At 38.4% G+C, this 27,721-nt stretch overlaps 1 protein-coding gene across 1 annotated transcript in view; it reads right to left on the minus strand.

The window, feature by feature from the left end:
* Positions 1-27,721, minus strand: part of LOC127427338 (disintegrin and metalloproteinase domain-containing protein 12-like) — a 141,998-nt gene that overhangs the window by 24,173 nt on the left and 90,104 nt on the right. The window contains exons 11-15 of the mRNA XM_051674894.1: positions 22,800-22,948; positions 10,470-10,647; positions 9,145-9,234; positions 5,661-5,856; positions 5,278-5,386 (exon numbers count right to left, since the gene is read on the minus strand). Coding sequence (XP_051530854.1) covers positions 5,278-5,386; positions 5,661-5,856; positions 9,145-9,234; positions 10,470-10,647; positions 22,800-22,948 — 722 coding nt within the window. The remainder of the gene's footprint in view (positions 1-5,277; positions 5,387-5,660; positions 5,857-9,144; positions 9,235-10,469; positions 10,648-22,799; positions 22,949-27,721) is intronic.

Below are 27,721 nucleotides of genomic sequence, written 5' to 3' on the forward strand. Positions count from 1 at the left end.
CCTAATTTAACCTATTAAAAAGTCCTATTCAAATGCTAAAGTATATAAATAAGTTTTCAAAGAGGATTTAAAAATGGCTATTGAAGAAGCTGACCTTACATGGTAAGGGAGACTATTTCAGAGTTTAGGACCTACCACAGAGAAGGCACGATCACCCTTAGATCTATAGCGACAACAAGGAACCCTCAAAAGAAGTTGATGAGAAGACCTGAGTGCTCTGGTGGGGGAGTAAGGGACAAGAAGATCACTGATGTATTTGGGCGAGAGACAAGATAGTGCCTTGTAAACATTAAGCAGAATTTTAAAATTGCCCCTGAATTTAACGGGAAGCCAGTGTAGAGATGCTAATACCGGGGTAATATGATCCCTCTTTCTTGACCCTGTCAAAAGTCTAGCTGCTGCATTTTGAACCAGATGTAGTCGGGATAACGCAATTTGAAGGAGGCCAATGTACAATGAATAACAATAGTCTAACCTTGATGAAATTAGTGAGTGGATCACAATTACCAGGTCTTTGCTGGAAAGACAGTTTTGTACTGTGTGTAGTTTGGCTTAGTGGTTAAAATTAATTGAAAGGCTGTAGGTTAAAATCCTGCAATAATTGCATGTCAAAGTGCTTCATTGGTCAAAATATAAAAATATTTATAAAAAAAAAAAAAAAGCATTAAAAGCTATTTAAAAAAAATAAAAATGAAAACAACAAGAATGGCAATAAAACATTAAGTGAATTCACCCCTTTGTGTAAAAGCAATCTAAAACTAAGTGTGGACGATTGTGTAAAGTGTTCCAAAAGCTGAAACATCCCATGTTCTAAAGCAGAGAGTTTCTCAGACAGTAAATCAAATGTTCTCACAGCGCTGAAGTGAGCTTCCTCTGCTGAGCTCTGCAGTAATGGTACAGACATCTTTGATTCTAATGCAGCCAAAAACATGCAGAAATAATGAGCTGTCCTCCTCATTTAAGACCAATTACTGCATACGGAGGGCAGATTCTCACGCAGAAACATCCAAAAGAGAGACAGAGAGTGAAACAGACAGACAGAGTGCAGAAAGTGGCTTGGGTACTTTTGGCCAAACTAAAGAGTCATTAGTGGCTAAAATCTGCTCTTTCCCCATCTCTCTCTCTCCATCTGTCCACTTCAGTCATTAGAGTAATTACTTCAACGAGGATATGATCTGTGAATCCCTAAATATACCAGCCAATCTGAATACAATTAAAGCAGAATGTCTGACAGGTGTTAACTTCATTTGCAAATTACTGTGACATTTTCAATAGAATTATTGTTCTGTTCCTTTCCTTTAAAGGTTGATGTTGTTATTTGTCTGGCAATGTTAGAGTTCTCTGTGGATCTGTGTTTTTGTTAAAAAAAAAAAAAAAAAATCAGAAGGGGAAATATTATACAGGAAGGACATTTAAAATGTAATATAAATCCAAAATGTTATTTAAGAGAGACACACCATCACAAAATAAACACATAGGTCTAAAAAGAGAGGGAAAGACGTCTTGGTTATGTACGTAACCTTGGTTTTCTGAGGGGAACGAGACGCTGCGTATGATTGTTATGGGGACACCATCCGAGTGTCATGTCGTCTGAAGCCTTTATACAATAACGTCAATTTATTAGCTGATGGTGCTGAAGCGACGCCCCCTAGAGAGCTACGTCACGGGCTCCATAAAGATGCTCACTTTCACGCCAGAGTCAGATTTTCTGAAAAAGGCACGAGCCTATGCAGCTGCTAGAGAGTAAGGCCTGCTATGCAGCATCTCGTTCCCCTCTAGGAACCAAGTTTACATACGTAACCGAGACATTCCCTTTCAGATAACTCGAGCTGCGTATGATTGCTATGGGAATAAATACATTCATGCCATGCGAACAGTAACTGCCAGCTGTCTAAGCCCATGTGGCAAGCATATAGCGGTGCACAAGCTAGCTAAAGTGTCTGAATAAAAAAGGAATTATGAATTTGCTCCTGTGCCAGCAGAGAGAACCTGGGAAGCAGGAGTCAATCCCTCATCCACATTATAAAATGTAACAAATGTATGTGGAGAGGACCACCTTGCCACCATACAAATGTCCTCCAAAGACGCACCTCAAGCCAAAGCCCATGAGGATGCCATGCTCCTTGTAGAATGGGCTCAAATACCCGAAGGCGAAAGTAAATCGTGTGCTCTGTAAACACTCGAAATTGCATCAATAAGCCAATGAGACAGTCTTTGCTTGGACTCTGAAACCCCTCTGTTGTGGCCACCAAAGAACACAAACAACTGTTCAAAGCCACTGGCTAGTACAGTCAACCTAAACTTGCAGCGCCCAAACTGGGCAAAGCATATGTAACCTTTCATGCTGCTCCGACTCAAATGGAGGAGAGAAAGATTGAAAATTAATGGTCTGCGAGCAAAATAACGTAGAAATAACCTTGGGTAAATAGCCCAAACGAGGTCTTAACACAACATTTGATTACCCTGGCACAAATTCCATACACAAAGGATTACCCGACAGGGCATGCAAATCACGACTCCCTTAAACGATGCCAATGCCACTAGCAGTGCCGTCTTGAGTCAAAAAACATATCAATAACTGTTGTCAAGGGCTCGAACAGAGCATCTGAGAGCGCCTCTAAAAGATAGATAAAAGAACAGATAAATTCTATAAAGGAACACGGACAGGATGATAAGTTCTAAGCCTGCATACCCCGCACATAAAGCGGGTGACAAGAGAATGTCTACCGACAGAGACTCCACTGATAAACGCATGTTCAGCTGTTATAACAGCAACACAGACTTTAAGCATTGCCGGGGCAACCCTGGCCCCGAAATGCTCCTGCACAAATTCCAGCACTGTACCGACAGGGCAGTGAACTAGATTTTCTCTTCGGAGATGCTGTACACCAAGAAGCAAAAATACACCACTTAAAGGTATATAGCCTCCTCAGTGGTGGAGCTCAAGCATGGTATCAACTACAGTGGGGGGATAACGCATCATTTAAAAGAGTGGCCCGTTGAGGGGCCACACCCATAACTTCCACAAGTCCAGCCGGGGGTGCCAAAAGGCATCTTTTCCAGGAGAGAGACCAGAGTCGAAAACCAAACTTGAGATGCCAATATGGTGCCACTAACAGAAGCTGAACCAGATCCCCCCGAACCCTCTGCAGAACTGCATGCAGCAGACTGATCAGTGGAAACGTGTAAAGACGCACTCTTAGCCATGATGCGCCAATGAGAAGGTCCTTGGCAACAGGACACTCTTGTCTAGGTTTATACACAGCCCTAGATTGATCAAATGGCTGAGAATGACATCTCAGTGTTGGGCAGCCAAAGTCTCTGAGTGAGCTGAGTGAACACCAAACAATTGTCGAGATAATTCAAAACACAGATGCCTTGAAGCCTCAAGGGCGTCAGAGCTGCATTCATGAATTTTGTGAAAATGCGTGTTGCCAGTGCAAGTCTGAATGGAAGGACGCAAAATTGGTATGCTATGCCCCCAAAAGCAAATCTGAGAAAATTCCTGTTCTGATTCGGCGCAATCTGAATATGGAAATAAGAGTCCTTCAAATCTATTGTCACAAGCCAGTCCCCCAGCTGTATTTGTGACATTATTTGTTTCTGCATCAGCACTCTGAATTGACATTCCATTAGACTGAAATTCAAACGTCTCAAATCCAGAATGGGGCGCAAGCCGGCATCTTTTTTCGGGATCAGAAAATAACGGCTGTAAAAGCCGCATTTTTCTGAGAAGGGGGAATCTCTTCTATTGCCCCTTTTTCTAAGAGAGAGTGAATTTCCAGAATCAAAACGGGGCTTCCCGAACAGAGACGTCTGTTGGAACAACCCACTGAATACTGAAGGAGCTCGCCTGAATTGAATGACATAACCATGCTCTATCTTTCGAAGTACCCGCTCTGCAACTGCTTATAAGCTGGTAAACAGGCAGACAGAGGAATTAATGCATGGCTCTCGCCTGTAGTGCAACATATAAGCACTAGATGCCGTGCTTGGCTTAATTCTGATGACTACCCCACAACCAGTGGCACAGCGGAGGAGGGCCTTTGCGCCTCTACTACTGTGGCTGGTTGAATGGGATTCAATAATATTTCTGCCTTTATTGTATTCAGGAATAAATGATGAGCTCCCTGAAATACATTTACAGCAGGGACACTGACAGAATAAACCTTTTCACTGGTAATTTGAATGGGGAAGAGTGTGTGAACATTGGGGGAAATGTTTATTAAGAAAACTTGTTTGCAACAACGGCCCCAGAATTCTTTATGGGGGGACAACTTGTGGTGCTTATGTTCACTGTGTGTTTTGTGTACACTTGTGCTTTATGAACATCGAATTCTATTATGCATGTCTCGAGTCTCGAGGCTGAATTTGGGAAGCATTTTTTTAATGTTCGCTCTCCAGAGCAAGCTACGTGGGATACCTGAACCATATTCTGATTGTCGGGCGTTCGAGGTGTTCAAGGCATGCAATGGTGAACTCATCCCGATACTGACCGAAGGGCAAACAGGGGAGAAACGGATACGTTTATATGGTCCAATTTCGTTCACTGAATGGGGGTTCACCCTTCGTTACACAGCAAGCCCGACAGACTCGTTTGCAGACCTATTTTTATAGTACATTGAGTTATATTACGCTTGCCGAGACCCTTGGTAGGCAGTGGTAAAACTCAAGCTGAAAATATTCAAGGGAAAGTCCAAATGGAGCCGGTGAACTCAAAGGCATTCCTTAACGCGCTGCGCTTGGTTGGACTGCAAAACTATCGTGTGTAGATCCAACAGCTGTTGAAAAAGAGCGACATCCATGCCGCCATCGAAAAATCGAGCAGAGATAGCAGTGCGCGTCTCTTCTCTTGCCAGAACGCCCACATGATCCACGAAACGGGCAAAAGAAAAACAAGTTAAAATACCTTGCATCTCCTGATAGAATCCCAAAAGAATAATGGCACCGACGAAGCACAACGCGCGTTGGTTCCCATCACTCAATTGGGGAATATTCCCTTATTCCAACCCCCTCATTCTGAAGGCCGGGCTTACCGGTCCATGCATGATCCCCTCTGCCGCTTTTTTCACTTTTTTTCACACCAGACTTTTCACAGTCTAATCTTTCAAAAGAAGACACTTTTACATAATTTTAGTGATAAAAGGTTTGCAAAGGTTTGTAATAGTCTGTGACAAACCCATTTTAAAGCTGGCTTTTTTCTGTTTTGAAAAGATTCTGTAATGTGATCTTTAAACGCAAACATTGCTCTGTTAATACTGAACGACTTTCTCATACCGTGCTTCACATTTGGCAAACAATCCCTTTGCATCTTTTCCACAATTCCCGTACGGATCTCCAGCCGAATTAACTCTCTCGAAACAGATTCCTGGAGCTGGCTTGGCACCTGGCGAACGAATGAACACACACACACGACTCAGTTTCTTTACTTCCCTTTTACTTCCCATTTTGATTCAATTTATCATCACATTTATCATTATCATCCATCATAGAAACTCATCACCACTTCACTTAACCCTGCCAGAGTTTCAGTACTTGAGAATACAGAAGCGGATGTGTTGTGTTCAGGTTTAATGACCACATTTCAAATAAAAGTGGTGTTATTCAGCATTGGTTTGCAGTACTGATTCCTCCAGTCCTGTGGGTGGTGCTGTACTTACCCTGTCCCCAGAGAGTAATGCACTGCTGCTCATGTGTTTGGCAGATGCCGTTATAACAGTGTCCATCGACACCCTGACAGGTGTGTCCGTCGTGCAGGTAAACATTAGCAGGGCAGTGAGGTTCAGCGCCTGTGCAAAACTCCGGCAGGTCACACGAGTTACTGGATTCACGACATGAAGTACCTGCAGGCTTCAACTACACACACACACACACACACAAACATACTGTAATTAATATGATATCACACTGCAGTCCTTGAAGACAACATAAAATGACATTCACAACACCCCTGTTGACAAAAACTATAGAAATTCTAATGCAAATTCTACATTAAGAGTGTAGTGTGTTTTAGGCCATATTCTATTACAGTTTAATGTTTTTTTATTGGTTTCCATTACAGATATATATTGGTCCCTAATGGTATCCACTTAACATAACATGCCACCAATAAAAGCCAACACATTACCAGTAGAGACCCGCAGGGAACATTACCACCAGTTTCCATGAACACCAATACAATTCCCATTATAACCATTCAAATTTCTGTGGGGGTTTCTATTGTTTTTCTAAGCAGGGACATTTAACTTCTGTAATCCTTGCTGAAAATACCAGCTTAACCAGCATGCAATTCCCATGCTCATCATGCTGGTCTGATGGAGAACTGATGGACCATTACAGTTCACCAACTTAGCTGTTGGGCTACCAAAATCATTTACTTACTGAGTATGTTTTTTTTCCTGCTCTTTTTTCCCAGTAAAAATATCTAAATATCCTTAACACATGGTTACTGTTCGGGTGTTTTTGACCTGTTTGACATTCCTTTTTAAAATTAAAAATGGTTTCCTTCATCAGAGCTGAACAAGGCTTGGTGACTTCTCCTCCACTTGCCACACACACACACACACACACACACACAAACATACACACACACACACACACACACACACACAGAAAACTGGACTTGATTTGATGAGTCTAATGGTTGCATAAAAAAAGAAAAAACTGACACTTGTACTGTTCTGGATCAAATTTGACCCACCATAGGACATGAATGGGTAAGACTATAACACAGAGCATTTTTTAATATTTGACAAATAAAATCAATTAATCAGTCACAATGCAGAACACACCCACACAGAAATGATGAGGTGAGACTCTAGCACATCCATAACACAGAACACACACACACACACACACACAAATAAATTAATTTGTGACACTATAATGCAGAGCACTTGTTTTCAGCATGCAGCACAAACACACATGCACATAGAAATCAAAAGATCAAAGTCTGACCCCACATTATTGCTGTTCATGTCACATTTGAATTTTGATGTTTGCAAAAACTGCAATTTTTCCATTGCAAAGTCTTCTGTTTGTACACAAATTGTATTATCACTGTTCATTGCTGTTCATATCTGTTTATTGCTGTTTGTTTTATTGACATTTTTATTCATTTACTCCACTGAGTTAGTGAATTTTGATGTTTGATGTCTGGAATAAATAATATGACTAAATAATAAAACAAGTATTAATAATAAGCATAATGTTACATTATTGCAAAAACTGACACTTCAAAACAAGTGGTCAAAAAAAAAAAAAAAAAAAAAAAAGAAGTGCTAAACTTTGACATATATTAGTGTTTGATGTCTAAGTATATATCAAATTTATAACTTGTGAAATACATCTCGAAACTAAGTTTGTTTCAACATTGGATTACAGACACTAGGCCCATCTAAATCAATGGATCACAATAGCCTCCCCTACTGGCAAGTGTTATTTCATGTCATGTATTTTTTATTTTTTTTTTATTTTATTGAACACAAATGTATAAACAAAATGTATAATTAAATATAATTTTTTTTTGTCTAAATATGATAAAACTCAAGATGAAATGCAAGTTTAATATAATGAATTTATTTAAATTAATTTTTTAATGAAAAATCAGTTCGATATATGAGAACAGTAAAGGTGTCAGCCTTTAATGAACAGTGACCAAGGGGGTAAGAAAAAAAAGACTTGTTTTCCCTTTAAATAATATATATATATATATATATATATATATATATATATATATATCTGTATATATGTATGTGTATATATATATATATATATATATATATCTATCTCTATTTGTATATATATATATATATATATATATATATATATATATACTATATCTATATATGTATATATATATATATATATATATATATATATATATATATATATATATATATATATATATATGTATGTATGTATGTATGTATGTATGTATGTATGTATGTATGTATATATATATATATGTATGTATGTATGTATGTATGTATATATATATATATATATATATATATATATATGTTTTTTTTTTTTTTTTTTTAACCCCATTGACAATTTTTTTTCCCCTTGATTTAAGCATACATTTTACTATATTAAATGTATAATATATAAAGTCATTTTGCATCTCAAGTAAATTTATCTTGTTTTAAGAAAGTTTAGGTATTTATACTGGAAAAAAAAAAAAAGGCAAAACAAATCAGTAAGAAAATTAGTTTTCGAAGTGTAAAGCCCGTGAACCAGTATGGTATTTTTCTGGTAATACTGGTTAACCAAGGAATCTTGCTGGTTAAGCTAGTCAAACAGCCTTGTTGGATGTTATTTTGTGTACTAAATGACTAAATGTAAAAAAGAGAGTGGAGTGATATGAACATAAAAACCAACACAGCTAAGAATGAAATCAGTTGCCTATTATATAGTTCAGCGGTCACTATACAAAAATATTTGACCGCAGAATGATGCAGCTGACCAAACACAATCAGTATTCCAGAGAGCTGTGTAGTAATAATAATACATAAATAATAATAATAATAAAAAATGAAAACACATTTTTCTTCAAAATAACATGTATGAATATTTCAAAATAAGACCAGAAACATTTATTGAGTTCCCTGTTTATTGAGTGCCTTGACGAGCACTTGATTCTTATTGAAAATTCTGTTTGGAATGACCCTACAGCATGGATTGCGCTCCCTTCGAAGTGCCCTGTGAATGCATCATCAGCGCAGGAGAGAACACAGCCATGTGTGCTGAACAGATGTACAGTAGGAGGAGTATGCGTTCTCATTCTAGAAAGCATTTGATTGGACAAAGTTTCTCAGTCTCTTTGTGACATCATGATTTTGCCCAGGTCTGTTTAGCCGGAAGAGAGAAACAGTACATTTGAAATGCTTACCGAAAACGTATTTTGTCATTGTTTAGAAGTACACTAGCATATAGATGACCTTAAAGCTAACAGATATGGACTAAAAGCAGCAAAACTTTGATTTTGCCAAGTCTTTAAAGAAAGTAAATAGGGTCAATTCTGATTTCATGTTGTCTTTAAGTATCAGAAACTGTTTGACTGCCCATATTTCAATGGCAAAGTACATACTACGTTGCAAAGGTTTGCAAAATAAAATTGTAGAGAGTGATTTATGATTTTACCTGACAATTTTCACAACATTGTCCATGTGCACAGACTGCCTCCTCCTTCAGAGTGCATGTGGTGGCATTACAGCAGGGATTCAGACACTCCTACAGAGAGAGACATAGACTGATCATTTCAGGACATTCCTGTTTTCCAGAGACGCAAGTCAAACTTCCTAAAGCAATTTCTCAGCAGCTATCTGCTAGTTTGAGCAACTGCCCTTTCACATCACTACAAAACCTCCAAAACAACCAGCTAGGTCTCATAGAATCACATTACTATACCTACATTTTTGTGAAATTATTTTTACGTGTCTCATTGTATGCATCGCGTCAGTTTCATGATGAAATGAACACTTGAGGTGCTGCAACAGCAATTACTTTTATTCTCTTTCATAGAGTAAAACGGCAGACTATCAGTTCATAAACACTTCATTTTCACCCTGTTCCTCACACAACGCTATCTTATGACATCTAAACACTTTTACCAAGTCATATAGATTTGAAATAACATGAAGTTGAGTAAATGATAACAGAATTCATTTGTGGGTGAACGATTCCTTTAAAAATCTAATTCATTTCCAGACACTGTTAGCTATGTGGAAATTCATGTTACGTAAATTTTAAATGAAAAGTATTGAAGGATTTGTTCATACACATACAGTCACACAACACTGTCATAGGCTTTGCAGTTTCAACAAAGACATCAAAAACCTAAAGCGTACTGACACAAACAACGGCTTTTCTCTGCGGTGCTCTCAAAACTGAGAGGAATTCTCAATTTGAAAACTGCATCCCTACTACCACCCCTGGAGTTGCGAGTTCGAATCCAGGGCATGCTGAGTGACTCCAGCCAGGTCTCCTAAGCAACCAAATTGGCCTGGTTACTAGGGAGGGTAGAGTTACATGGAGTAACCTCCTCGTGGTCATGATTAGTGGTTCTCGCTCTCAATGGGGCGTGTGGTAAGTTGTGCGTGGATCGCGGAGAGTAGCATGAGCCTCCACATGCTGCGAGTCTCTGCGGTGTCATGCACAATGAGCCACATGATAAGATGCACGGATTGACTGTCTCAGAAGCGGAGGCAACTGAGACTTGTCCTCTGCCACCCGGACTGAGGTGAATAACCGCGCCACCACAAGGACCTACTAAGTAGTGGGAACTGGGCATTCCAAACTGGGAGAAAATGGGATAAAATATGTTTTTTTACATTTCTTGCAGACTCTTAATGATGCATGACGCTGGAGGGTGTGAATTTTGTGGCGCATATGTAGCGCTTGAGGGAAACCTGTAAATGTCTGTATTAAACATGTTTTGAAACACACAAAAAAACATATTGATGTACCTCCAGATCGCCACAATCGCACTGCTCTCCCTCTTCGACGTATCCGTTTCCACATTTCTGTCCTCCGTAGAGTACCTTCACTTCCGGCATGTTGAACAAACACATACCCACACCTTTCTCTAAACTCGCTGCGAGATCCTTCTTACTACACGTACTGAACACCGTCGGGAAGGGGTACCTGAAACAATACATCAGAAACAAAAAAACAGCTTAAATTAATAGTTCACCCTCATGTTGTTTCAAACCTGTATGACTTCCGTTCTTTTGTAGAGCTACAGCAGAGGGGAACCATTACCAAATAACGACTTCATTTGTGGTCTGTTCTGAACACAAAGCTATTGTACGACTTCAGAAGACTTGGAATATAGTACACAAGCTGTATGGACTACTTTTATTGTCTTTTGTGTTTTGGGAGATCCGATCACGAGTGGACAGATGAGAAACATAACCACTTACACTTGGTTGTAATATGCGTCTTTTTTGACCACTTGTGTTCGGAGTTTGAGTGGATGGTGTCTGATTTCATGACGACATGTGTCAGTCATTATGCCAGGGTATTACTACATGATAATAAACCATAAGAAAGTCAAAAGAGAATTAGCGTGGAAAAAACAGCACTTTTTCTCAAATTCTAAATGCATTTATTCTAAGCGCAAACATGACGTTTGGAGCAGAACTTTCAGTTATTTTAATGTGCTTCTCATCTGTGTCACTGCATGTTGATGTAAGACACTGAAGAAGTTCTGCAAAGTTCTTGTGCATGCATATGTAAGCTCTTCAAATGTTCCAATCAGATGGTTATTTCCTGGTAATTAACATCGCAAGCTTAAATTGATCGTAGAGACTCTTGGCGCCAATGGTTTCTACAATCTACTTAGGCCTGTGATGCTTTTGGGAAATGCAGCCCAGGTGTGTATGACTTTCTTCCTTCAGCAGAACACATTTGAAGAAAAATGTAAAAATATCTCAGCTCAGTAGGTCCTTAAAATGCAAGTGAATGGTGAGCCATCTTTTGAAGCTCCAAAAAGAACTAATAGTCAGCATAAACATCACCCATACGAGTCCAGTTGTTAAATGAATGTCTTCTAAAGTGGCACGAACGCTTTGTGTGCGAAAAAGATCAATATTTAAGTACTTTTTTAACTCTCAATCATCACTTCCAGTCAGCAGCGGCATGCGCATGTGACACAATCACGCTGGCATGTTCACGTGAGAACTGACTCACGTGCGACACACCCGGAAGAGCAGCGCTGTTTACAAGTGAGTAGGAGGAATGCTGTACAGAGGCCTTGTTGGTTTTGGTTTAGATCTGTATTTGTATCTGTTTCTTTATTCACAATGGTTTGTTTGTATGCTTATCCTGGATGTCTCAACCAAGAGAAAAACGCGAGATTACGTCTGTAACATGCCAACACGAATACGTCACACGAAAGACCGCGCGATCTCCACCCTCTCGTGAAGCTTACCGGAAGCAATGTTAAAAAGTACTTAAGTATTTATCTTCTTTTTTTTTTTTTTTTGCATCAAAAGTGATCTTTTCTCTTTAGAAGACATTCGTTTAACAGCTGGAGTCGTATTGATGACGTTTATTCTGTCAGTCTGTGATTTTTGGAGTTTCAAAAGTCTGATCACTATCCACTTGAATTTAAAGGACTTACTGAGCTGAAATATTTTTCTGTTTTTCTTCAAATGTGTTCTGGTGAAGAAAGAAAGTCATACACATCTGGGATATAATGAGGTTGAGTAAATGATGAAAGAATGATAATTTTTTGGGTGAACTCTCTCTTTAATATAAATGGTATTATAATCTTAAGAGGGTGTAGAAACATTGATTCAAGTGTGTGTTTTTGTTAAACACTGAACATTAGGCACAATTGCAAAAGTTCTAATTCTACTTTTAGGATCAAATCAGTTGAATACTTAAGGATGTTTTTGGTGATGTAACTTTCAATATCTCTACAAACCAGGCGACTGAAATGGTCTCACCTGCTCACACACACCTGTGTCTGCAGTCACCATCACTAAATCTTCATAAAACCCTAGCTGATCACAGATGGTTCTCGTGATTATGAGCCCATCAGCTCCGTATCGTAATATGAGATGTCTTTATTCACCATATGCTTCTTGCTAGAATCTCTCACATAGCAGTCAGTCACAAATGAGGGTTGTAATTTCTGGCTGTTGCCTCGTTTGTAAACAGGGATTTCATCATGTCGATGCTGCGGCTCAACATTTTGTTACACTCTGCAGGGAAGCATTGATATTCCGAGCAGATTTATGAGCCTCACAATCTGTACAGGTTTTTCTGTGATTTCTGATATTTTGAAGTTCTGAAAGGTTTTTATGAAAAGGCACTTTTTGTTCAGGTCAGTTGGAAAAAAGTATAGACAAAAGACATAAATAATCTGTGTAAACATGATTTTAGTGTGATAAAATTGCTTCCTAACCTTTTCTGTGTAAAGTTATATCCAATTCTACAACTTTGTTGCCTTGACAATGTAACGCCCTAAACCCCAAAACCATACAACGGCAAACAAGATTTAAACCACTTTACAGCTCAAATAATGCATGGGTTTTAACAGAGGAAATAATTTAGTGCTTTTATAAAATTATAAGCTTCACATTTCTGCCTTTATATATATATATATGGCAGAACTATTTTTGTGTTGATTTTGATGTTCATTTTGGATCATTGTCCTGCTGGAAGATCCAACCACAGCCCATTTTAAGCTTTCTGGCAGAGGCAATCAGGTTTTGATTTTTTATCTGTTGGTATTCGATAGAGTCCATGATGCCATGTATCCAAACAAGATGTCCAAGACCTCTGGCAAGAAAACAGCCCACAACATTTAAGATGCAGCACCACATTTAACCACAGGCATCCAAAACCATCTCTAATGTTTGTTGCCAAAAAGCTATTTTTTTCTGACCATAGAACCCGGTCGCATTTGACGTTCCAGTAGTATTTGGCAAACTGAAGATGCTTGAGTTTGTTGTTGGATGAAAGCAGAGGATTTTTTCTTGAAACCCTCCCAAACAACTTGTGGTGATGTAGGTGATGTCTGATTGTAGTTTGAGACTTTCTGACTCCAAGACCCAACAAATTTCTGCAATTCTCCAGCTGTGATCCTTGGAGATTCGTTGGCCACTTGATCAATCCTTCTCACTGTGCGTGGAGACAATATAGACACACGTCCTTTTCCAGGCCAATTCTTAAGATCTCCAGATGATTGGTACATATTAATTATTGCGCTGATGGTGGAAATGGGCATTTTCAATGCTTTAGCCATTTTCTTATAGCCACTATATAAATATTCTTATAGAATATTTTGAATGAAAGATCAAAAGGATAAACAATAAAGACATTTTTCACAGCCTTCTTTGCTCATATTTACCAAGGGTGCCAATATTTTTGTCCACAACTGTATATGTGTGTGTGTGTATATATATATATATATATATATATATATATATATATATACACACACACACACACACACACACATACAGTATATTAGCTGATTATTAAGATTTATACATTTTAATTTCATAAAAAAAATTCCATCAAATTGAATTGTGCAATGTAAACAAAATTTAATTAATAAAACTTAAAATAATCTTTTAATCTACTTAATTTGATATATATATATATATATATATTCTTTTTTTTCTCCCCTTTTCTCCCCAATTTGGAACTGTGGAGACCTAGTGCGTGTGGAGACTCACGCTATTCTCCGCAGCATCCACGCACAACTCACCATGCGCCCCACCGAGAGCGAGAACCACACATTATAGTGACCATGAGGAGGTTACCCCATGTGACTCTACTCAACCTAGCAGCCGGGCCAATTGGTTGCTTAGGAGACCTGACTGGAGTCACTCAGCACGCCCTGGATTTTAACTTGCGAGTTTAGTCAGATGGAAACCAACTTGACACATAACAGGCCTGTTCTTGTTTGTTTTCTTTTTGTCTTGGGGTTGATGACTGTTTGATTGTGATGAGCTTGTATGCTGTAAAAGCTCTTGAATTATTAAAATTGTTTGGCATTGACTGCTTTGATGTGATTGTGAAGTGCGTTTAGTTTGCCTCGAGATGTCATGCAGCGATAAACATCTGTCATTGCTGTCAAATACAGCACACTGACTTAGTAGTAACTGCTGTATTTTGTTCAGGTTTAAGATTTTAAACTGTCCCCCACAAAGACCTCTAAGAGAGCACATTATGAGATGTTGTTTGTAAATTTCACATCAAATACATGTCTCAAATAAGTAAATATGTAAATAACTAACCCCTTCTGTTAGGGTCAAAAAAGTAGAGTACAGTATGGGGTCAATACATAGCAAACCTCCCTTTTGATTCTAAACATGAACATTGACATAGGCTTGTTTTTTTGTTTTTTTTTTAACAATGAACAAAAGCTTTTATAGTTTCGTTCCAGTTGGAAAGAGCGACAACAATATATCAGTGCTGGTACTATTTCTTCTTACAGAATATATATGGAAAACACTTCATTTTGAGTACAAAATCGTTAAGTGTATACTTACACATACAGAATCATGGTTTATATTTGTAGAGCTGAGGAGGGCGGGGCCGGGCTGGAATGAGACACACCCGGTCCCCAATCAGCCTGATGGGGCGCGCGAGGGATAAAGGCGGCCGGGGACGACAGTTCGGGAGAGAGAGAGAGAATTACAGACAGCTGTGCTGTGTTTTTAGTTGTGTGTTTTTGTTTAATAAATTATTATTTAAGTTGTCAAGCCGGTTCTCGCCTCCTCCTTTCCTCTAAACCCCCTTACACTGGTGCCGAAACCCGGGAAGGAGGAGGGATTCCCGTCGCAGAGTCCTCGACACTGCCGTCCACCCAGGGGAGCGCCGCTGCCGTCCGACGGGGGACGGAGTAGCCCGACTACCCGGACGCGGGGAACGGCCGCCGTCCGCGAGGCGAGTGGGGACGGGACTCCACGACCGCCTGGAGCGAGGGAGCCGCTGCCGGGGGCGGAGGAGTGCCCTGCCGTCCCCCGGGAACGCGGAGGGGTCGAGAGATGACCGCCGTCCGCGGGGGGGAGGAGGGAAGTGACTCCCCGACCGCCTGGAGTGGTAGGGCCGCTGCCAGGGGCGGAGGAGAGTCTCCACGGGACGCCGGGAACGCGGAGGGGCGTTCTGTCCGCTGGGGGTCGGAGGTCTGACTCCGGTCCGCCCGGGGAGGAGCGGCTGCAGTCCGCCTGAGAGGGTGGAGTAGTGATCGAGGACCACACGACGGCGCATCAGAGAACCGGTGAGTTTCTTTTTCTCTCTCTCTCTCTCTCTCTCTCTCTCTGCCGCTCCGTGTTGGCCTTTCCCTCGCCATTTTGTGTTGTTTTTTCTCCTCCCAGGTCGAGGAAGGCGGGGAGGACCCGCCGGCAGTCGGGGCATAAGGCACGCCCCCCCACCCGGAGAGGAAGGGTGGGGGGGATGTACGTCATGCCGGGGGCTCCCCGGCCTGAGGCAACGCCGGGAGGAGTGTAGAGCTGAGGAGGGCGGGGCCGGGCTGGAATGAGACACACCCGGTCCCCAATCAGCCTGATGGGGCGCGCGAGGGATAAAGGCGGCCGGGGACGACAGTTCGGGAGAGAGAGAGAGAATTACAGACAGCTGTGCTGTGTTTTTAGTTGTGTGTTTTTGTTTAGTAAATTATTATTTAAGTTGTCAAGCCGGTTCTCGCCTCCTCCTTTCCTCTAAACCCCCTTACAATATTTTAAAAGATTTTATTTCAGAATATAAACTTCTGCATAGTGGACGAAAAATCCCATAAATTCCATTGAAAAGGTCTCCACAAAAATGTCATAGACTTGGGCCAGCAAGCAACCATCTAGCAACCATTAAGTAATGCCCTAACAACCACCTAGCAACACCCTAGTGCACTCAAAAAAATATTTTAGATTATTTTCAAGATTTATGCATTTCAAATTCATAACAAAATTCCAACAAATTGAATTGTGTAATTTTTAACGTAAAATATTTAGTTTTTCACTATATTGTTTTGTTAAAAATTAATAATTCAATTTAATGGAATTTTGTTATGAAATTGAAATATGTATATCTTACAATTATTATTATTATTATTATTAATGTTACCACCCAAAACACCCTGGCATAGCATAAATATAAAAATGTATCATAAACATTTAATTTTTAATCGATTAATTTATTCCCATTGTAGTAAATTAGTGAAGATTAGTTTTTCACAGTTTTTAACTCTTAAATTTGTCAAAAATGACCCAAACATAAAAAGCACATAAAGGCATCATAAAACTCCAGTGTTTTAATCCATATCTTCAGAAATGATATGATAGGTGTGGGTGAGAAACAGATCAATATGCAAGTCCTTTTTTGATAGAAATTCTTCCCCCTGCCCAGTAGGGGGCGATATGCATGAAGAATGTGAATAACCAAAAATACAAGAAGAAGAATGTGAAAGTTAAAGTGGAGATTTTACTCTTAAATATTGTTAAAAATCTGTTTCTCACCCACACATATCATATCGCTTCTGAAGAGTCTTATGGATTACTTTAATGCTGACTTTTGCTGCACCCATTCACTTGCACCCATTACTTTAATGCTGAAATTTTGGCACCCATTCACATGTATTTACACCAGTCAGCCACAACATTAAAACCACCTGCCTAATATTGTGTAGGTCACCATTGTGCCACCAAAACAGCACCAAGAATAGCATTCTGAGATGATATTCTTCTCACCACAATTGTACAGAGCGGTTATCTGAGTTACCGTAGACTTTGTCAGTTTGAACCAGTCTGGCCATTCTCTGTTGAACTCTCTCATCAACAAGGCATTTCCGTCCACAGAACTGCCGCTCACTGGATGTTTTGTTTTTGGAACCATTCTGAGTAAATTCTAGGCACTGTTGTGCGTTAAAATCCTAGGAGATCAGCAGTTACAGAAATACTCAAACCAGCCCATCTGGTGCCCAGTGCCAGGGTGGCATAAGCCTTCAGGAGGGTGTGAGATAAGCAGATGCTTTCTTATGATGCCAACCACAATGATAAGCCATAATGACTCAAGTGTGTCTAAGCCTTGAAAAACCTCTTCTGGATAGAGCTTGGCTCATGGTGCCAACAGGAGCCCACACAATGGAGGCTGCAGTACCAACAGTGCCATGGGAACAGAGTATCTCGCTGTGAGTGGAGGCTGTAGTCAGTGAGAGTATGGGCAGGTTCCAAAGACTTTATAAAAACAGAAGAGCAAACATAGCATTGGCGCCATAGAACCTGTGTGCTACATTGACACCACAATCCAAAGCCAAACTTCAGATCTTCTGCTCAAATACAATATTTTAGGAATGCAGCAATATTGAGAGTCTGGCTGATACCGATAAGACCATAATTATTTTAATGTTATGGCCAATAAACAATAAATGATCTATTGCTTTAATCTATCGCATTTCTTTGAAGTTTGCGGCCACATTTTAACTGGTACAAACAGCATGATCTCATGTAAATTATGAGATTGTGGCATTTTTTTTTAAAGAATAATATTATGTAGCTCCTGACACACATCGTAGCAGTTCCGAGGTGAAATGTCCAGTGAGAGGCGCTACAAGCAAGTAAAATTTTCTATTTTGTGTTTTTCTTTTTTTTTATGACACTTTCGGCTCACATGTTAGCTCACATGCTCTTCAGGACTCATCCCCAGGTCCTTTGCATCACAAGTGCAACGTTCTCTCAGTTGAGCTACTGCACAATTTGATCACACTCATACAAGCTTGTAAATGTAGTTGGTAGCAAACGTTAATGCAAATGTTAAAATGTATCACCTTACAAGTCAAGCCCTATAGTAAAAGTGTTTAGATGTCATAAGGTAACAATGCGTGAGGAGTGTTTATGAACTGACAATAAAACTTGTCATTTCTGCACCTCTAGTGTTCATGTCACCAGGAAACTGCCATGAAACGTTTGGGCCAGTTTGGGCAGAAGCGAGTCTACAATTAAATATCCAACACAAGCCGATAAAAGCCAATAATGACTAATATCGACAAATACAGAAGAAGAAAAAATCAGTAATACCAGCTAACAACTGATATGCTCATGATATATCATGGATCCCTAGAATGTTTTGTGAGGTTGTTCTAATAACCTTTTTTAAACCCTTTGCGAGGTTTATGGTGTTTCGTTTTTAAAGATACTGTCTGTAAAATTGTATATATAAGCTGCAGTGTGAACCTGACTTTATCATAAGTCTGGCTAAGTGAGACTAACCTTCTCAAACATGAAATGTGTTTCAAACTTGGTTCATTTTTCACTGCTTATTTCTTAATTAATGCAATTATATAGATGTGATGCTCCTACACGAGCACCTGCTGTGATGTTCCATTAATTGCAGCTTTGATCTATGACAGTTCACTCTCAGGAGACATGTGCCGTAATGGACATTCATCTCTATTTCTCTTTCTCAGATTTCTCATTTGTATAAGATGCTCAAGGCAAGTGAAGAAAACTGACAAATAGGGTTCTTATTTCTCAATTTCTCTTCGTCTGTTTTCGAGATGAGATCTGTATTTTTCGTCTGGTCTCCAGGTCCCTGTCTTTACCTTCATGACACCTTTTTATGAGCATATAATCGTAATAAATATAATGTTGTGTTACAGGTTGTTTCGAGGGCAGCACAGGTCAGACACAGTACAGAGTCCAGCTAAAACACTCTGAATGTCTCAATGTTTTTAACCTCTCAGATGAAACACATGATCTGATATACACACTAGAGAATGCTGCGATTGAGTTGGTCTGTGTGCGACCAACTGTCTCCAGAGAAGAAGGAAAAATGGTGAGGAAATGTGTGATTTATTTCCCTGATTTTACAAGACAACTACTATTACAGCAAACATAAAGGTGCTTTTTTAATACTTAACATAAAATATCCCTATTCATTTTAGAATCCTCATATGGTATATGTAAAATTTAAAAACAAAGAAGTATATATTATCATAAATTAAATGCACAAAAAAAGAAATAATATATATGTTGGAGACTTGGCTCAGTGATTACTAATATGGGAGGCACAGGTTCGTGTTCAGCCTGTATAATATAATTTGGCCTGTAAATTCTGATTGGATGAGCCAAATATAAAGCATGTAACATGTTGATAAACATTCTATATTAAGTTCCTATGTTGCTTGGCAACTGTAAACAACCTACAGTTAGTCTTAAATTAATATTCCAGGTTCAATACAAGTTACACCCTGTCTACACTGAGCGCGTCTGTTGATGTGATGAAACGCATTGGCTTGAGGCTGTCTAAACTGGACACATCGACACAAACATTCTGAACCGTTTATTTGTGTTGTTGGCAGTAGTAGCACCAGTGCATGTAGTGCAAAATGGAACACCTGTTTACTGCAACGGACGCTTCCAGTGCAGACAGCATCATTGATTATAATGGGTTCTATTGCTTTTGACACAACACGATGCTCGCTTCCTGTGTTGACAAGGTTTTAAGCTCAATCGACAGCATTTGTAGCATAATATTGATTACCATAAAAATGTATTTGACTTGTGTTCCAGTGAGGCACAATGGAAGTGAATGGGGTCAATTTGTAAACATTAAAATACTCACTGTTTCAAAATTATAGCCACAAGACGTAAACAATATGCAGGTTAACGTGATTTAAGTGTGATCAAATCACTAACTAACCTTTTCTGTGTAAAGTTATATCCAATTTTACGACTTTGTTGCCATGATGATGTAATGTCACCAAACAATATAACCTCAAAACGACTGTAAAAATGACGATTTAAACAACTTTACAGCTCAAATAATACAAGAGTTTTAACAGAAGACTTAATGTAAGCGCTTATATACAATTATAAACTTCACATTTCCGCATCCAAAAATTGGCCCCATTGACTTACATTGTAAGTGACTCACTTTAATCTTAATTTTAGTTTTTCTTTTTAAAAGGAGGGACAAGTCAAAATAATTTTTTGTGGTAATCAGCACTATGTCACAAGTGCTGTTGCTTGAGCTTAACTTGTACTGAACCTGGAGCATTCCTTTAAGAACTACATTACTTGATCAGAATAAATGCAATAAATCGCAACAGTGTCTGCCCACTTTTTCAGCCGTCTTGGTCCCGGAAGTATTTTTCTCATCCATTTTTTTCCATAGGGGTTTCATAAAATCCTTGTTTAAAAGATCTCTTGGTCATGAACCAAACCAACCAGCTCCGATGTGAATCACAACATAACAAACTTAAATTTGAAGAAAGGAAAATTGGACAAAAACACAGGTACAAGAGGTACAAGACTGAGTATTTAACATATTTAATAAGGGAATTTACTACAATCCCAAGAAGCATTGCGAAAGACGTAATAACAGTTAATAACAATGGAAAAATATGAATGATGTAAGTATAGAATTAGTATATTTTAAAGTTGCACTACGTAACTTTGTGCACTCTAGTGACATCTGTGGTTGAAACTTAAAATTGCAAGCTATTTGAAGAAGAACACTTTACGTCAGCCGTGTTTCGACACTACTCTTCTGGTGGATGAATCTCATGATTTGAGGTTACCTGGACATCACCTGTGTGTGATCATGACTGGATATATTCAGAGCTGGAGTCACAACGTGCTGTTTTTCATGTTGATATAATGTAATTTGATTAAACATTTAAACTGAAATAGTACTTGCTCTGATGAAGATAAACAACACTTGTATTCACGTATTTTGAATGAGTGAATTTTACACTTACAGTGCTTTTCTGACACTACACTCAAAGCGCTTTTACATAAAGAACAGGGGACTCAATCACCCCCAGTATATTTTAATATACTTTTTCAAGTGTTTTATCTACTATTAATGTTTGTATTGTACTACACTGATCAATTTAAGAGGTAATACTCATGATATGACGAGTTTATTATTTTTATATTATATTGTACATCCTCAGTTGATAATGCAAGTGAACCATACTACTAAAATAGTATGTCTATGAATGCACACAGTAACTAAAAACATAAAACGAGGATTCAATAATGATGGGGATAAAATGTACTTTATTAAACATGAAAATAATATGCTAAAAATGCAATATAACAGTTAACAGTCAATTTCAGAAGTCATATATATTAGTAAACATGTCACAGTAACTCCCTACAACAACGTAGATAGATCGTGATCGGTTAACACACGAGTATTGTTTGATTCATAAAAGAATGACAAGCATTATTAGCTTCAACAACCCTATCAGACAACATATCCAAGCATTATAGCAGGTAAACAACTTCGCCAAATGGAGAACAGATAAACATCCATCCAGATTGTTGCAATGCTGTCCAGAACAGTGTGTGTGACTGACATGAACTGTAGTTTCTTTCTTGTTTTTAACGACTACACGCAGACTAAAACAGTGCATTTCCACCATCTACTGTTTACATGTGAACAAGACAGCTGGCTCTTCTTTCCTATGTTCACGGACATGATGTAATGACGCAAGGATGTACGTCATAAGCCAGTGATCTCGCGCCAAATCGAACCCGACAGCTCAAAATACAAATAATGAATAAATTAAGTAGAAGTTTTCAACACACAAGGACAAATGGAAGCCTGCTAACGAGACTGTGGCTAAAGACTAGTGTATGAGTAGCTTCCAAATGGAGCTCATTATAAAGTAATAATGCAGAAAGAGATGATGTTGCTCATAGCTAACAGACTGAGTCATGCTACGCTAAGGAGGCCAACTAAATGTGGCATATAATTACATACTATTTTAACAGTTTACACTTTCAGGGGAATCAATCTACAAATGTTTATTTTATTCGCCATTGTAATGTCAGCGCAAATGTACATTGTGCTTTGAGCCTGAAACATACTCTATGCAAGTACGTGAATGTAAACGCTTTTAGTTGAGCGATATCATATGTTGTTGCGTGCCAATGTGTCAGACCGCAAATCATAACACAACGCAAGTATGCGTTGTATTCTCAATTGTGCCACAAGGGGTGGTATAGCTGACATTAGTGTGTGTACTGTCTGCTTCTATGGTGAGTTTTCTCTTTCAAGTCAATACTGTCATGACGGAGCAACAGTTTGAAGAGAATAGTGCTGAGCAAGTAATGTATAGTCAGTATATAGCAACTTACTTAAATAATAATGCATCCACTTTAATGGCACATACTTTTGAGGGTAAACCTATCACCCCCTTGAGTAATGCAACCAGACTGTACGTTGCTAATGCACTGGCCGAGCACTCGGGACTGCATCCACATACTTGCGTAAAGTATATTTATGTATATTCTGACCTTGTAATTCTCGTAACCACTAGTTGGACTCACCCAGTTGAAGGTGTCATAATACAACCACCTCTGTCCACAGTTGCTCTGCAGCCACAACCCCGCTCTGGCGTGTCATGGTTCATTCCAAAGTTGTGTCCGAGCTCATGGGCCAAAGTAACCGCAGCGCCAAGGGGGTTATCAGAGTGATCCTAAAAGAGGAAGAGAGAGACGAACAGTCAATCAAGCGCAGTAAAAACAAATGCATGCTTGCAGCATGAAAGAAGCTCCATGATTTTGTATAATCAATCAATTTCATTCGAAAACAAATGAGCAATTTCAGCAAAGAGGTGTTATCCATTATGTTCCACCTTACCTACAAAAATGAGATTTGTCTCTAAATCTCCTCATACACATTTGTTTTTCTCTCAGAGAACAGGTTGTTTCACATGAGGAGAGCAATCTGTAATGAGCAGACACTATCGGCCTTTGTAATTACTTTTCCACAAAACTGTCAAAGAGCTATAACTCAAGAACTGCGTGCCGTTGCTATAATTGCAGATGCTGCCAAATCTGAACCAAACTGCTTTGCAGTTGTCGTTTGGGGAAGGGTGTGCGCTGATCAAGTAGGACAGACAGAATTACGGTAATTCCTGTAAGACACTTTCTGGTAAGGAAGTGTTAGCCAAAAATGTGAAAATATAATTAAAATGAGGAAAAATGCCAATTTCAGTTCAGTGTGTCTGAGTGATTGTTTGTGTGGGAATATGTGAATAAGTACTGAGGAAAGTTTCTCAGAAGAGTTCTCAGCAAGGTTTAATTTAAGTATCAACTTTATCTCAGATGTTTTTCCTAAAATATGTTTAAAGAAATAAAAGTAGAAACAATTGTGACAATTGTAGACATACATGTGAGTCTCAGGTCATATTTCACCCTGAAGTCAAAAGACAAAAAAAATGATAAAAGTCAATTTATATACAGTATATACAGTATATCTATATATATATATTCAGTATCCCTAACCCTAACACACATATATAAATATTTCCATGATGTATAAGTACTATAAGTGATGCACTATTGTGTCAGCCAATTACTGACCACATTAAAACCTTATGATGGCATACCAGTCATTAGCATGAAAATTCAGATTTTTCATGAAAAACCGATTTGGTTTATTTATAAACTATAAACAATTACATAAATGTATTGTGTTGAATAAAGTTTATAATAATTTTTTTTGTGTAAACAAAACAAAAAAAAAAAAACAACTAAAAACTAAATAAAAATAAAAAATGAATCTGAAAATGGAATATCCATAATATTAATTTGTAAATTTCTATTATAATATGTAAAATGTGAGTTCTATAGTTTAGAACTGCAAAACTGAAGTGAAAAATAACCATATCATTATGTTTTGTGTGTGTGTGTGTGTGTGTGTGTGTGTGTATATATATATATATATATATGCCTATTTTCAGTATCTGTAAAAAACAAAAATCATAATTCATGAGAATCTGGGGGAAAATGTGCTTAACTGTTATGAAAATAATCACTATATATATATATATATATATATATATATATATAAAAATCTAAATATACCTAAATTACAATTCATTTTACTTAAGCATAATATAATTTATTATGTCCATCTTTTGATTTTGGAGTGAAATATGACCCAGACATGTTTTTGATGTTCCAGAGTAGTTAAGTGTAATTTTTGTGGATAACATATTATTTTGATTTGATCGTATTTAATGAGTTCATCCTAAAATCTCAGTCTTTTGATTGCAGACTTTGGCATCTTGGCAACTTTGAGCATAGTGTGAGACATTATTGAGATTCTGAAACTCTAGAGGAGACACATTTGAGATAACGAGGGTTTTTTCTCAGAATTTTCTTCTTTTTTTTTTTTTTTTTTTGAGAAGCAGGAGATCAATGCAAAAGTCCCCATTTGGACTCCTTGTAATCCCACTGCTGTCTTTCTTTCCAATGGGTGTGTAAGTGGAGAAGTCAGATGATTTACAGTGGTTCTGGAACAGTGAGTTAAACACAATCTTCTGGTGCTATAATCTCTGCACCATGGGATCTTGTGATGTCTGTGTATCTCATTTACATCAAACCAAATCTATCTTACATGTCAGAAATACTTCTCAAACATTAGCAATTTCAGGATGCTTTGGTCTCAATATCACTCACAACGTTCAGAGAGAACTCAGTCCAGTGAAGACAAAACCACACCAACTACAAGATGACAAGATGAGTTTTTGTGAAATATTGTGGCAATTACAGTGGCAACTCCATTCCATCAAATAGCAAAAACAAACATTCAACCAAGAGGTAGCCAAAAAAATGACATGCAACCTCAAATTTTGTTTTTGTTTTTATTGCAGTCAATGGACGTCTTGGATTTTGTGTATGTATCTGCCATAGTTCTCCGTCCTGGACCCAAGAGTGCAGTTCAGTTTCCACAGCACGCAGGGAAAGGAAATGGTAGAAACTGCATCTAAAAAATCGTGGTAAAATGATCCATAATGGAGAAGCCTCGCATCACGCAATCTCGCTTCACAAATTTTGAATCGGTGCAAAACCATTGTACCATCTGTACCACATAAAAACTCTTAACCATCGGGACCATGTGAACCTTATTCAAACAGATAGGCATTCTAGAAAGGGCTAGTTTGAAAAGGTAAAAGAAATATAAAATTGCCCAATTCATCAGTTCTACTCTGATCAAATTCACTCGAATGCACATCACATATTAATAATGATTCCCAAACTCATTAGTAGGAACTTCCCAAGAAGACCAAAGATCACTCAAGATCTTTAAATACAATATTTTCATTTCCTCTCTGACCACAGATGGGCTCTATTTCAGAGAACCACTTCGATTTTTTGCCTCATTAGATCGTTAGCCCGTGTCTGGTGTAATCAATGTGTTGGTTTGATTTAGAGGCAAGTGTCTCTAGACAGCCATGCTGAAAGAGTTTATGTCCACAGATGACACAGCAAGATAATCTAGACATCAGCAATTAGAGCAACCTCAAGTAACCTATGAACTGACACAAATACAACTAACAAAGATGTGATTAGGAGGAAGGGAGAAGGTGAGGCCAATTAATTATATAAAAACAATGTATTAAAATAACGCATTTTATCATGCCCCTTGACACGCAAGTACATTTTATAATATATTTGTTTATTCGTATCATTTAAGATGTCTGTCTACATGTGCTCATCAGTGTTGGGTTAATTAATCCCAAAAAGTAATCCACAGCAAATTACTAAATACTTCTCTAAAATGGTACTGTCTTTACTGATTACATCATAGGAAAAGTAATCAAATGACTAATTAATCCCAGCTAGGGTCTCGTAAGCAACCAAATTGGCCCAGTTGCTAGGGAGGGTAGAGTCACATGGGGTAACCTCCTCGTGGTCGCTATAATGTGGTTCGCTCTCGGTGGGGCACGTGGTGAGTTGTGCGTAGATTGCCGTGGTGCATGGCGTGAAGCCTCCACATGTCTCTGTGGTAACGCGCTCAACGAGCTACGTGATAAAATGCGCGGGTTGATGGTCTCAGACGCGGAGGCAACTGAGATTCATCCTCCGCCACCCGGATTGAGGCGAGTCACTATGCCACCACGAGGATTTAGAGCGCATTGGGAATTGGGCATTCCAAATTGGGAGAAAAATTAATCCAAATAAATAAATAAATAAATAAATAAATAAATAAATAAATGGTTAACTCAGTAACTGTAATCTGATTACAAGAACATAAAATCATTACTAAAAAGGAAGTACTAAAAAAAGTAATTATATTATGGTAATTAATTACTTTATAATCAGATAACACGCAACACTAGTGTATATAGATCAACAATAAATAATGGCACCGTGAGACATCATGACAGTGGTTGCCCCATCTCACCGTTTCAACGCTTTAGGATAGCAGTGAGACAAAACAACGGAGCTGTGTACACCGCAAGCGCTCCGGGGCATAGATAGCACTAAACTTTCAGAGCTATATACTTCAATATTTTTCTCTAGCTCCGAACACGCTTCATTAATGCCCTTTCGCGCTCCGCACACGTTGCCTCTCTCCCCCAGCCCGTGACATGATATACTGTATTAGAGCTGCAGACGCGATTATTTTAATGACAGTAGACCATAACAGAGAAATATGGTGAGCAGCTATATAGATGGATACTGGCATCTTTCGCTAAAATACACCGCAGAAAATGAAAATGAAGCTGAAACAACCTTCATGTGTCTGACATGACTCCGATGGTTCAGCTGAGCAATTAAGGTTTGTGACAGGACAATTTATCGTAGTCCCAGAGCGCCTTTAGACTTGAAACATTTATTTTTTCCCGTCTAAAATTAGCTTTATTAAATCAACATGTTTCGATTGATAACAAACAGAGATGTTTGTTTAAATTCTGTGAAAATTAAATTAGAAATAACATCATCTCTGGCATGGATGGCAAGAAAGACAACCGAATCTTTGTAATTATGAGTTCTCTGCTTATGATGAAACACATTTCCATTATTTGATAGTCAGCCCATTTATACTTAACTATAGCAAACAGTATTTTTAAACTGCACTATTAAGATGTGCATTGTTTGTTTGTTTTTGGTAGATTTGCATTTAAGGGAAAATACAAATGGTTCATTAAGACTTTTACATTACCTACACTTTCTCTCATGGGTTACCACTGAACCCTCATACAGTATCTTTCCTATGTATATATGTATATATATATATATAAACAGTAGAAGATCCCCCATAGTTCACTTCTTTGGTTGTCTTTGGGCCACTATGTCCTCATTCCTGCCCAGAGACTTTTTGACTGTTGATTTATGATTTATAATTTCTTCTTCATTTTACAAAGTACCATTGCTGCCAACTTGGAAATGTATAATAACTATTCCAAAAAATTTGCATTTCTTACCTGTTGTCATTAGTCAGAATGGCTATGAAA

This window comes from Myxocyprinus asiaticus, chromosome 36, assembly GCF_019703515.2.
Source record: "Myxocyprinus asiaticus isolate MX2 ecotype Aquarium Trade chromosome 36, UBuf_Myxa_2, whole genome shotgun sequence".
In the NCBI taxonomy this organism is placed as follows: Eukaryota; Metazoa; Chordata; class Actinopteri; order Cypriniformes; family Catostomidae; genus Myxocyprinus; species Myxocyprinus asiaticus.